Genomic DNA, 13,659 nt, shown 5'->3' with positions numbered 1-13,659 from the left:
ACAAGTGTCGTGGCAACAAGATAAGAGTGTTGTGTTTACTGGAATAACCCCTTGGTTTTAAGTGCTATTGTTAATATCATAATTGTAGTATTGCGGTGGCTTCCCGACAATGCCGTTGCTCCGTTTCATTAAGGCGTGTAATTGGTGGAATTCTGATAGGATGGGCACAAGTAGCTTAATTATACACTGCTCACTGTGTTTACAGAGTAATTATTCCATCCAAAATGGTGTTACATTTTGAAAAAGTTCTAAGGAGTCACAGCATTTCTCTAGGCCCTTGGTGCTGACAATTCACACAATGCTTGGTTCATCAAAGACAATACATTTTATTTCCCTGTAGTAGGTGACACAGGACATTTCCCACAGATGTTGTTTCCCTAAATGAAGTAACACATTAGGCTTCAACATGTATTTTTTTTCTTAAATCTACATTGTTTTCAAACATTTCAAATTCTACATTTCTGTTATTTCTAATATGTTTCCTTCTTTCTGCTTGGTTTTACAGAATGGAGGACTCTAGTTTGTGTCTTGGGGTGTCATCAACGGTGCCTGACGCTGATGGCCATCTGAGCAGTGCAGTGTTAAATGGCCGCTACCCAATCAGTCAAAAGCTTCATCAGCTTACTGCCCAGCTAGGACACGCTTTTCCTGACCTGCACCGCCCACAACAGATCCCTGAAGAGAAAGCAGCCACACCTTTGGATGAGAAGACACACCACGCGGCCCTGGCCAGTCAACCTATCAGCAGTCAGATGGCCTTGCTAGCTAATCAGCTCAACCGAGACATAGACGCAGGGGCACTAAGTGGGTTGAACGGGCGTGTTGACTTGCAGCAGTTTCTCAATGGTCAGAACTTGGGCATCATGTCCCACATGAATGATATTGAAGATGATGCCCGAAAGAATAGGAAGTATCCCTGTCCATTGTGCGGCAAGCGCTTCCGTTTTAACAGTATCCTGTCACTGCACATGCGCACACACACAGGAGAGAAGCCCTTCAAGTGCCCCTACTGTGATCACCGAGCGGCTCAAAAGGGCAACTTGAAGATCCACCTCCGCACCCACAAGTTGGGGAATCTTGGTAAGGGCCGTGGCCGTGTCAGAGAGGAGAACAGGCTACTGCATGAGCTGGAGGAGAGGGCCATCCTGAGGGACAAGCAGATGAGAGGGAGTGGCAGTCTCATCCAGACAGCTCCAACACCCCATCTGAGCCTCAATAGTAGCTCTAACACCCATCAGCAGCAACTAGGCTCAGCTTGTGGCCTCCTCCCTCCTTCTGTCCTCGCCACTCCAGACACAATTTCCCAGCCTTCGTCTTCACCCAAGCCGGCTGGCACCCAGGATGAACAGACCCTGAACCCAACTACAGGCTTCCGCTGTACCTTCTGCAAAGGGAAGTTCAAGAAGCGTGAGGAGCTGGACCGTCACATCCGCATACTCCACAAGCCCTACAAATGTACTCTGTGTGAGTTTGCTGCCTCCCATGAAGAGGAGCTGATAAGTCATGTGGAGAAGGCCCACATCACAGCTGAGACTACACAGGGCCAGGGTGCTGGTGGTGCCGGTGGCATGCAGATGGCCACTGAATTCCGCTGTGACGTTTGTGGCCAGGTGTTCAGCCAAGCTTGGTTCCTCAAGGGTCACATGCGCAAGCACAAGGACTCCTTTGAACATTGCTGCCAAATCTGTGGCCGTCGCTTCAAGGAACCCTGGTTCCTCAAGAACCATATGAAGGTGCACCTCAATAAGCTGGCTATCAAGAGCAAACCGCCACAGCCGAGTGAACAGGACATTGCTGCCGTCAATAGCATGAGCAATCTGGCTCAGGAAGCTCATGCCAACCTTTATTCCCGCTACATATCCTGTCTTCAAGGAGGCTTCCTTTCACCAGACAAACAAGGCCTGAGTGAGCAGCACCAAATGTTGGCTAAAGCAGGGATAGCCATGAAGGAAAAGGAGATGTTAGGGAAGCTGCTGGGGCCAATGGCAGGAGGTATGGGCCACGCGCTGGGCGAAAATGAGAAGCGCTCACTCCTGGGTTGTCTCAACCTAGTACCACCACTCAAGTCAAGCTGCATGGAGCGCCTCCAGGCAGCTGCAAAAGTGGCTGAGATGGACTCCCTCAATAGCTACCAAGCCTGGCAGATAATGGCTCGTGGTATGGCCATGGACAGGGCTTTCATGCCGAAGGAGCAACAGCAGCACCAGCACCATGGACCCCAAGGGCAGGAAGATGAGATGGGTGGTGCTAGGGCCTTGGCTTCTTTCTCCAATGATAAACAAGACTATTCTTTGATTGCTTCCAATGATAGCTCCAAGCAGAAGCAGCTCTCAGAGGCCTTGCAGGGATCCAAGGCTGGTAGCGGAGCCATGATGTCCATGAAGGAGGATGGAAGAGGTTTTGACAGTCACCGTGACTTAATGTCTCACCATGGTAGTGCTGAGGCTTCTGGAGCCCTGGCTGGCTTGGGAAGCCCAAACATCGACTACAGCCTCTCCAGCCTCTCCGGGCTGAAAGAGAAGCCGTCAGAGTGTCCTGACTGTGGCCGGGTCTTCAGGACCTACCATCAGATGGTCGTCCACTCCCGCATCCATGGCAAAGACAAAAGAGGCATTGAGGAAGCGCTCCAGCAACAAGGTCTGGAAGAACGCCGTGGATCAGCCAGTGACCCAGAGTCCCAGTCCATTAGCCGCTCCACCACTCCTGGTTCATCCAACGTGACAGAAGAGAGTGGAGCTGGAGGAGGACACTCCCAGACAGGAAGCGTTCAAGATGACAGCCCACATCCATCTTCGCCATTGTCAGGTAAGAAAAAAATATATTGTGAATGACAACCACTTGAATTCTTTGGTCAGTCTGTGGACAAAGGAATCAAAACTGTATCCCAATGACATATTCCAATGAATTATTTTTCCTTCTTTAATTCAATGTTACTGTCTTACTGTCCTACAATTCAATCAACATAGTTTCCACTAAGAGTATCACTTTAAGTCTATAGATGTGTGTATATATCAGTGTGTCAAATCCATCTCTTTAAAAGGTAATGAAAAATAACCCAAATACCCACTGAAGAATTAGTGACATTCCTCACATAACTCAGAGTGTCTTTGTTCAAAAACCCACACACCCTTATAGAGTGGTTTGTTTTACAGGATAGGATACTACCCACAAACACACACACACATAGTTACAGACACAGTACATCCAGATACATACACATACAGAGCTTCATTGAATTGAAGTATGCACATCGTACTCTACATAGCATATATACAGGTATATGCAATCTCACTTGTTGTTCTTATGCTGGACATTGTAACAATTGTCCCATGACACTGCTGTGTTGTTGCTACCATTCACTTAAAACCATTATGAGAAGAATTAGAACCATTGCATTCACGTTTGCAGGTTAGTCTAGATCCCTGTGGAACATGAGTAAAGACTGGGAGCATAGGGACAAACTCGTTTTAACCACAGCGATTAATAAATGTCTTTAATAAACACGTTGGAGACAACCATACCCCTCCCCTCTCCCTACCCAGCAAACACAGGCCAGTCGGGGCTAGATAAGTGTATGTTTAGTGGGATTAAGGGAGGCTCGTTGCTAATGATTACACAAGTTTTTAAAGGTAACTTTCGCTTGCTCCTCAGGGCACTATGCTGGCGTTAAGAAGCGTGCGCAGTAATTAGGTCACGAGTATGCTATAATCAGTTGGTTTATGCTAAACAAGACACTAATTAAAGATATACATATAAAGCAGGTCAAAAAAATTGGTGAACTTCATTTGCAAAAGCGAGGGTATGCTTTTAAGTCTTTTGAGCAAAATATAAATAAATATAAATATAAATCAGGATGGCTTAGCTTAAGGCTGTAAGCAACTTAATTCCACCAGTGGAGATGAATTGTTTATTTATTCACAGAGGCATGAAGTCCTTATCATGCCCGTGTAGTGTGATGGGTTTGAACATGGGACAGGCTATGTTTATTTTAATCTAAGAAATAATAACAGACAACCCCCCACCCCAATTAGGAATTAATGAAAATGAGAGTGCGATAAAAACCTATTTTCTTTTTAGAGACTATTAAACATAACACTTTCTCAACAGGGTGGGGGTGTAGCCAATGTAATTATCTTCTGAATTTTAATGCTGGAAGTTTCTCTCTCCATCTCTCTCCCTCTGTCTCTCTGTCACTGCATCTTTCACTCTCTCTCTCTCTCATTCTGTCTCTTTTGACTCAAACACTTTGAATCTGATGGGTACAGCTTGTGGCGTTTCAACAACTTCAGAAGTACTGTATTAACATCCAGTGTTCAGTATACAAAAAAGCAAATTAAAATAATAATTGACAAAGAAAACCAATAGTATTTACCACCAAATGCCAACAAAGCACAAAGAAATGCATTAGATTTAGTTGTGTGCTCACCCACGGGCACCATCTTTGGAAAAGAGGGTGGGATTAAAGACAGAAATATAAATACAAAAATGAAATAAAATAGTGTATTGGCAAGTTTGCACAAGAAACAAAAGCCTGCTGGTTTCCACAAGCTCTTAATGTTGCCCTTCATTCTGTTTTTGTCAAACTGTTTGTGCGTATGTGTGGTTTGTGTACAGGTAGTATGTGTCACCATTTGCCCCATGCACAGTCAGAGGCTAAACTGCCTGATACGCACTATTCAAGCTATCTGTCAATCTGCCGCTGTCATATCTGAAAGCTGTTCTCACATTGCTACTATACAGCTTTCTGAGTGTGTGTGACAAGATGTCAAACTGTGGCTAGCTGCTTGAGAGTATGGCAATGGCGGAAAATAGAGATATAGAGAATAATAAATTAAAATTATTTAGAATCCACCGATCTGAACAGACTGGGATGCTGTTTAACTGAAAAAAAAAGAAAAAAAGAAAAGTAAACAGATTTGACATTAACACTTTTAAAATATTCTGGTTTTGCTGCTTCCTGTTTTTTAATCAAAGTTAGTCTTTCTTCACAACTTACACAATGTGATTTCGAGCTCAGGGACTCTCAAATTAGAAGCTTTGATGTGTGAGAAAAAACGTTTCTGAGTCTCACGTGGAGAAAGGTGTCATGCTTCCCCTCTGCATGCATGTTTGTTGTGTGTGTGGGGTGTATATGCTTTACAGTATGTGTGCATATCACTCTCTTCTGTATTGAACAGGATGTGGCAACTGTACCATTGTCTTTATCTTAATATCTCAGGTTTAAAAAGAAAGGCTTGTAATTCTGTGTGTGCTCCCTTGCAAGTGTCCATGTGTATGTGTAAGCCTCTGCCCTACCATCTACCCACAGCAATTTTGAGTTAAACTTGAATTATAGTAATCAAAAATAACATCTCAACTGTGAAAGAAGGTCATCTTTTTACGCTTTTGTCTTTGAGACGGCACTTGTTTAAAAGCAATGAGAGAAAAAAAGGAGAAGCGGAGAAGGAAAAGAGCTGAAAAACAAAGGCCTCTGTCAGAGATGTCCTTTAAAGACCTCCCTTATTACAAAGCAGCTAACCTTGAGCTTGTTTCTTATTGAATACAATTTTTTTTTTTTTTTTAAAGAAAACAAAGAGGTAATTACATTTATGCCCATCACCATATTTTTTGTTTGGTTATCCTTAGACTGACTTCACTTCAGCATTAATGTTTCCTGCAATGGTCAGGCCTCAAAGAAGCTGTGTTGAGAGAAAACACACTGTGCTGTGTAGTATTCATGTTGGGAAGGTTCAGCAACAGGTAGACTTGACGTGAATGCAACTTGTCACATCCAAAAGGGCCCGGTGCTTTGGAAAGCATTGCTTTCTTTGCCAGCTCTTACATGTAAATAATGCACCATTGAAAATCCTCATTTTGCACGATAGTGTCTCCCCATTCTGCTGCCACAGTACAGGCAAAATGTAGCTGAATGTGTAAAAATAGGATTTAATGCACGCATGTAAGGCCTAAAGCAGCAGAAGTCCTCCTTATGTACTTCCACAACCTTCCCACTACCCCTAAACCTCACTCCCACCTTTTGGCACCTGGCAGTACAAGACTCTATACACTCCCTCTGGCTCTCTCTTTCTCTCTCTCCAGAGAATCCCCCATGTCTACATTTTTTTAAGAGGAACAGCGTTTTAACATGGCAAGGATTAGCCTGCATATCCCTGGTCTTTACCGCGGCTCAAACAAGCAGGCAAAATGCTCGCTCCATACAAATTGAAATTGGATTTGCCAACTTGAAGCCTTAGGTTATAAAGCGTGGATATTCATCTAATTGCGATGGTACAATGGGGGCGTAATTACACATGCGGACAAACTGTTACAGTGTAATTATTGTGTCATTAACAGGAATAAAGTAGAGTTGAACAAGATCCAGACTACTATGAATATGCATGACAATCTAGCTAGCTACTCTTATTTTATTGTCAAGTTGTTAGTGCTGGCAATGTGAAAGAGGAATATCTTTCATGGATTTTTATTAACACTTTATTCACACTAGACTGTCTCTCTGCTCAGCTCTGGAGAGAATACGCAGCCAGTGTATTTTTGACGAAAGCCGTGTCAAGCAGCACAGAGCAGATAAACCGGCAGGAATGAAGGCAGGAACACTGAAAAGGCATAGAGAATCTGGTAATTTACCCTGTGCGGACTCCCGATCGTGTATCAACAATAAACACATGATGCACGGCGGTGAAGAGGGTTTTGTTAAAATTTAATAACTTTTTTTTATTTTTGCTTGAAATACAAATGTTACTTTATGATATATGTTCAATTTTTAAATATGTCTTAGAATATAGTGTTTGGTGGTAGTTGTCATTCTTGTGGTGGTTTACTATTTACCAGGAGTGAAGGGACTGTTTCATTTGATAAGAACAGCTGCACTTTCATTCTTCCATGTAGGTTGCATAGACTATATATTAAAGGGTTGTTACCCGCACACAATTAGCTTGCGTGCAGCTCTGATTCTAGTTTTATTTAAAAGCTGAAAATAATCTAATACAATGTTTATTTGGTAAAAAAAACTAAAATTAACTGTAAAAAGATTTCTATGGCAACATATTATATTGTGACGTTTTAACAGCTACTCACTGGCAACTCTAGTTGCCAGGTACTTTATGTAGTTTGATCAGAATACAAGATAATGTTGTAAATTAGATTAAAATTAGTTGTTATTTTTGTAAAAACAACAATAAATTGCTACAATTTATATACAGCAAAAACCTGTAAAATCCTGTAATATACTGTAATTTGGTTTACAGTAATTAGCAGCATTTTACAGGACATTATTGGCAACTTTTTTGCCAGGTATTTATGTTAAATTCTACAGTCAATTCATTACAGTGCAGGTTTACCCGCTGGATTGCATACTCATAGCATTGTACATTAAACTTAATTTAGTTTGGTAAAATTTCCTGAAGCTAGGCCTACTCTGAATGCAATGTTGGTGGAGTTGAACATAAAAAATACTTCATAGTCCAGTCAAAATTGCTATTGTGCTATCCACATTGTGGACAGTCTCCCCTTATTCCTTCAGATTGAAAGGAAGCCTTGGGAAGTCACGCAGTGTGATCAACTCATTAAACCTATCTGGGTTGTAAGACAATGTATTAGTTACAAACTAAAAAAAAAGAAGAAATAAATACAAATCAAAAAACAAAGAATCAGTCCATGTTACTTAGATTGGGTGATTAGCGTAGCTGATGTTCTAAGCGCATGGTCATTAATGAATTACAAGAGAATTCTGTGTACAATTAAAAACCCACTTTGTTTCTCTGTAGTTATATAGAGTGCTTGATTGCCACCTGGGCAAAGCAGGCAACTGCCCTGGCCCTGAAGGTCCCAGGATCACTGCATGGTGATTTGCAAGTGCAATTTTTTTATAGAATATTCACTGTATAAAGTTAAATGTAATGTCCTTAGGCTCCTGCCTCTTAGAAGGAACTTGTGATCTAATTAACCTAATCTAATTGTACCTTTAATATTTCATTCATTATTATGTCTACATGGTGCATATTCCTAAAAATAATTATATTTATTTAAATCAACACAAACCAACTGACACAGAGCAAACCCAGGGCATGGTAATATTTCCGTGTAGGGCTACTGGTTGGTATGCAGGGCTTTTGGGCAAAATGGATTAAGGGAACCAGGGTGGCAGGGCTCAATGGGGGCCCAGACCAGTTTTTTTTTTTTTTTTTTTTTTGGTCCCTCGAGTGGATCTATCTGGTCCTGGTTATGTCTGTGAATATAAAGATAAAAAGCAAAATACACACATTACAAAAGTAATCGGATGCCACTAAGCATGGTAACCTACTGCAGAAGTTAGCCATTTAGCGTTTGGCTTCTCACTAGGAAAAGCCAGAATAACTGACATATACCTCCTTATTGTATGCTACATTGGTCTTACACCTCGTTATACTGCAGCTAACACTTTGAAATGAGTCCACTCCTCTGTGAGCGTACGTGCCATAATATAAGTGTAAAACTATGTGCTTTAAAAAATAATGAATTTCATCTCTAATTTTTCCCGTTTCTCCCTTCTGCATAAATTACTTTTCTTTGTAATTGACATCAGTTCCTTGTAATTGACATCCGTTCCTCTACTACTTCCCCCCTCACACTATTCTTATTTTCTCTATAATAAGAGAACTCAGTGGTTACAAAACCTGAGCTTTCTACCCCCCACTCATTTGAAGGAGTCTGGCCTGTCATATCTGTATTTTTTATGTGTCACCAAACTTAAATAGACAGTCATTGTGTTACAGGCACATTCATTCCCCGAGCTGTATTTTTGTACAGTAGGTCAGGACTCTGGTGTCTGGTAAATGATAAAAGTTCTATTCAAATGCACTAATTGTCAGTGTGCTCCGCTGATTGACATGTCTCGGATAAATGCAGACTTAGTATTTTTGTACACGCTTGCACAATATAAAAGGCCAATTTATTTCTCTGTTCTTCTTTCTCTTATTCCTTGCACAGTTCATTTGATTTCTCTCTTCCTTTCTTGCTCTCTCCCTCTCTCTCCTACCCAGTCTCGCAGACTCAATTTGTAAATATTACCCATGGTGGGAATTAGCCCAGGCTTTTTAGATATTTTAAAATTCCAATTGTATTCCGACGAGTGTGTTTGATCAAGGGAAGGACTGCAAGCCTTGGTTTGCTCCTCAGTATTCCTGGGTGGCTATCAGTGGCTAGCCTTGTCCTTATGAAACATTTATCAGCCCGTTTTATGTCTTAATGATCACGTTAGGATTCCCCGCTTGGTTATGAAGCTGGGACGGGGGGAAAAAAATGGACTGTTGAGAGAGTGAAGGAGAGGCGATGAAAAAATGACACGGGCAATACAGAAGGGAGAGACTGAGTGGAGTGAGAAAAAGGGAGGATGACAGGGCATCACATTCCTCAGTAAACAGCATCACATTATGCCATCCATTCTTTTCAACTCCAAATCTTTGCCAAAACATAGCTTACCTTTCTCCTGGAACAAGCTTCCTTGGCTCACACACACACACACACACACACACACACACACACACACACACACACACACCCCTCCTCCCTCTTCTTCTGTCTTCCCCATTCCTTTTTATGTTTTTATAATTAAAACATAATATTTATCTTTCCATAACAGAAGGCTGCCTTACTCTGTCAGGTAGACTGTTTGCATATTAATATTCTTAATACATCAACAAGCTATCTTCTCCAGTGTCACTGCTAAAACTGAGCAAGAAAAGAGAAAGAGAAGGTGACTCACAAATACAGCTCTTTACTACAGTTTTGAAATGCCTGAGAAACTTAACTTGATTGAACATGCAGGAGATGAGAGACTCAAAAGTGACGGGGGAAGCCTTACAAAAAGAAAGTGACAAAAAGAAAGACATAAATCAACATCACAGTCACAACTTGTGCTCGTATTGGAGTGTGTTTACCCAGTTTCAACCTCAGGATGCATATCTAAATGCACATATCCAAACTAAACAAACATTTGTTCCTCCTGCGGTCTGAACTACCAAGCAAACTACACTGGCTAAAAAGTTTCTATTCTTTTGATTGTTTATGTGTGTGCTTAACAGAGGGTCGGAGGGATGGTGGGGAGGGCAACGCTGAATGAGGTTTCCCAGTTCCTTTTCTCTGTCTGGTGACAGCTGTCTGACTCCGTCAATGTGGAATTCCTGTGAAATGAGACAGGGCTCTCAGTCAGGGAATGCAAATGGATGGCACTGGATGGTAGCAGCTGAGACGGGCCAGGCAGTAGGGGTGGTGTTGTGCAGTGGTTGGTGGTGGGTTGGGGGGGGGGAGTTCTGTTTGAACAAGTTAACTTGGGCATGATTGGGGTTCCTCCTGTGTGTGAAAGAGCAAGAGAATATATTGACCTTTGCCTCATTAAAAATGGAGGACCAGGCATGTGACACCATTACTGAGGAATCTCTTGCTTGCTCTTTTTTTCCCTCATCCTCCCCGCTTTTTTTGCTTCTCCCTCTTTATCTATTTCTCTCTCCCTCTTTCTCCCGCACTCTGTCATTCTCTCAAATTCGCAGCCCTCCCTCCTCCCCTCTCGATCTCCTCCTCTTAACCCCATTGACAGGTCACATAAAAAGCCTTTTGTGTCAACATCAGGGTGCTGACATGAGAGCAGAAAGCGACATGAAAAATGGGCTTTATTCTTAGTTGTAGCTATCTCCTCATCACAAAAGAGAGGGAGAGAGTAAGAGAGAGAAAAGAGAGGGAGAAGGGAAAAAGGAGGAGCGAGGAGGAGATGCAAAAAGGGTGGAAAAGTGAGGGAGGGATTAAGTCCAGGGATTAAGATCTCTGAGCTTTAGTTTTTTTTCACTCTCTCCCCCTGCCACATTCCAATTGTTCTTAAAATATTTGGCAATGTCAATTAGTAAGTGAGCAGAGCTAGCTGATGAACACAATTTTCCAGGCGACTGAGCACCCTATTGTTGTGGAGCGAACAGCAGATTTCTGAGGTCATTATCATTCCCTGTTAGCCGTGCCCAGCTGCTCTCCTCTTGGCTCCAGCCAAACTCCCCTCTCCTCTCTCCTTTTTTCCTCCTGCTCTTATACATCATCTCTACTCTCTTCTCTTCTCCTCTCCTCTCCCTCCCCCTTCCTGCACCATGTTCACCAGTTCAGAGCTGCTTGATAGCAGGAAGCAACAGGGGGGGCTTCAACAAGAGGAGGGATGGGAGGAGCTGGCTGGGGGAAAGAACGGAGGAAAGAGTGAGATGGATATAGTGCAAGAGTGGGGGAATACAGTAGAGGAAAATGAGTGAGAAGAGGAGGAGGGCAGAGGGGAGAAGGGCAAAAAAAGTGCATGGGGTATGTACTACGAAGGAGTGGGCAGGCTCGGATCAGACTGCAACTGAACACAAGAGGGAGCATGAAAAGAGGAAAAGAGGAAGGGAGGAAAGAGAGAAAAAGAAGGCGATCTGATATTGTAGTTTAGACATGTCATTTGAGAGATGGTGCTTTAGAGATGGTGCCTTTGAAAGTGCAGAGCATAGTGAGCATCATAGAAGGGAAAAAGGGAGGATCAACCTTTCAGGAAAAATTTGTTTGAAAGGAGAGACTCACTGACACTACTGACACTTTGCATAACATTTATCAAACATACTTGAGGTTTATGGCAACCCTGTTGTGCAGTACTTAGCGTAAGTGATTTAAAACACTTTGGGAGGAGTGAAGAGAGAAGTTGATATAAATGATGTTATTGGAAATGTTCCTTCTTTCAAAGAAAGATGTTATTGTCCAGAGTGACCTTGATTAAAACATCATACACTGTATATTTACATCTATTTATGTTAAAGATAAATGCTATGTTAAAATCTTCACAGTCCAGCTGAGGTTTAAGATCAAAAACAAAAAACACCTGCCTGCTGTTACACTTTTATTCAAAAGAATGGCGTTGTCTTTCACAAAGCACAAAGTATTCAGGTATCTGCATCTAAACATCCAAGGGAGTCTTTCTTTTTTTTGTTTAAGAAATGATGAAAGATCTCTTTTAGTCAAACTACAAAAAGGAAAAACCAGGAATAGAGAACATCAACAATCCCAGACTTTTTTGTACTCGCCAGTTGTACATCTTAATGTTTCCCCAGAGGCCTTTTCACCTCCTCCTCTTCCTCCACCTTACTGCACCCCCAGCACCTTCCACCACCACCATCACTGGCGCCTCCCACCCATGGGTGCCCTCCCTCCTTCCATCCCCTCACACTGTCATATTTTCGACAGCACATTTACACACTTTGGAAAGCAGAAAACTTGTAATTTTCAACCTTTGTCATTCTTTGTTACAGCATACAAGTGAAGCATTTAAAAAAATAAAAATAAAAATAAAACACTTGCCCTGTCAAGCTAGTGAAACTCGATGTAAGCAGTTAAAATAAACGACAATCCACTGGTAATCCAGACCAGCAGGACCACCTCACGTTTCTCTTGTCTCTCTTGTCTCTCTTGTCCAACCTGTAGAAAGTTTGCATAAGTTAACAGTGGTTGGTAGTGTGTGTGTGTGTGTGTGTGTGTGTGGTGTGTGTGTGTGGTGTGTGTGTGTGTGTGTGTGTGGTGTGTGTGAGAGAGAGAGAGAGAGAGAGAGAGAGAGAGAGAGAGAGGAGGAAGAGAGCAAGAGAGAAAAGTGAAAAAGGGTGAGCGGCATCAAAGCGTTGCTCTCAGCTGCAGCTGCCAAGCTTCCTCGTCCCCAGTTAGCAGCCATCCAGCTGTCAGGCTGCGCAAAGAGGAAGAGAGGGGGGAAATCTCTCACCAGCCATATGGTCCCCAGTTCTGTCGGAGACACTCCACGCTCCGTGGGCAAATGGCAAATTCATATATCTAATCAACACTCTTAATATCCAGACCTGAGACCAAGGATATTTTCAGAGTCTTGCCTTTCAACAACATAGCAAAAGGAAGCATATTGAATATGACCAGGCACTTAGAGTATGTGTTTGTGGTGTTATGTGAGCTTTACTAAGAGTTACAAAGGAGTGCTGTGTAAGGAAATGACCATTTTCATTGGTCTTGACACTGGCGTCATTCTATAGTTTTCTTATTCTCACCAACTCTTATGAAAAGAACAGCTTTAACAATTTATTAATCTTCCCTACGCTGTCTGTGGCTCTCAGCCACAAGATCATTAGCGCTCACTGAACACGTAAATCAAAAAAAAATTAAAATCAACGTACAAAACACCAAAAATATTGTTTCATTTATATAATAAAAGCTAAATAATTTCCTTAAACACTGAGGCACTATAATTCTTGCAGCAAACATTATTAAAAAAGGAGTGAGTGATTGATGTGAGTGATTTTTAGCCACAGATTAATACACATTTTGGTGAACTAGTAAGTATTTAAGGCAGCAGGCGGAGCAGAACAGCGTCAAACCACTTCATAGATTTCTTGGCTTGCCTCATTGCTTGCATCCTTCCACCATTTCTTCATTTTTCCTGTAGTCTTTATTTATCTTTTAAATGTTTTCAAAGCGCTGCCACTAACCCTTGAAATAATTTGGAACTTCCATTTCGTATCACCTTCTGAGCAGTGCCCAAATTTTGTTCCAGGAACTTGTGGACATTCCCGAATACAATGCCCATGTTCATCATAATGAAGGAACAGGTCATCCACTGCAACCCTGTGGCTCCTTGGTGTGTTCCTAATAGTTTTTTAACAATTATGG

The 13,659-nt window shown here is 42.1% G+C and overlaps 1 protein-coding gene across 6 annotated transcripts in view; it reads left to right on the top strand.

Annotated features, from left to right (window-relative positions):
* znf536 (zinc finger protein 536) overlaps positions 1-13,659 on the top strand; it is a 219,086-nt gene that overhangs the window by 107,399 nt on the left and 98,028 nt on the right. For all 6 annotated transcript variants that reach the window (XM_038701229.1, XM_038701230.1, XM_038701227.1 and 3 more), the window contains one exon: positions 506-2,805. In XM_038701229.1, coding sequence (XP_038557157.1) covers positions 507-2,805 — 2,299 coding nt within the window. In that variant the 5' untranslated portion in view covers position 506. The remainder of the gene's footprint in view (positions 1-505; positions 2,806-13,659) is intronic.

Source organism: Micropterus salmoides, unplaced genomic scaffold (assembly GCF_014851395.1).
Source record: "Micropterus salmoides isolate LMB-PRFRI ecotype aquatic unplaced genomic scaffold, ASM1485139v1 Ms_hic_scaffold_6, whole genome shotgun sequence".
Lineage (NCBI taxonomy): Eukaryota > Metazoa > Chordata > Actinopteri > Centrarchiformes > Centrarchidae > Micropterus > Micropterus salmoides.
The sequence above is the reverse complement of the archived record's forward strand: the minus strand, read 5'-3'. Positions and strand labels throughout refer to the sequence as shown.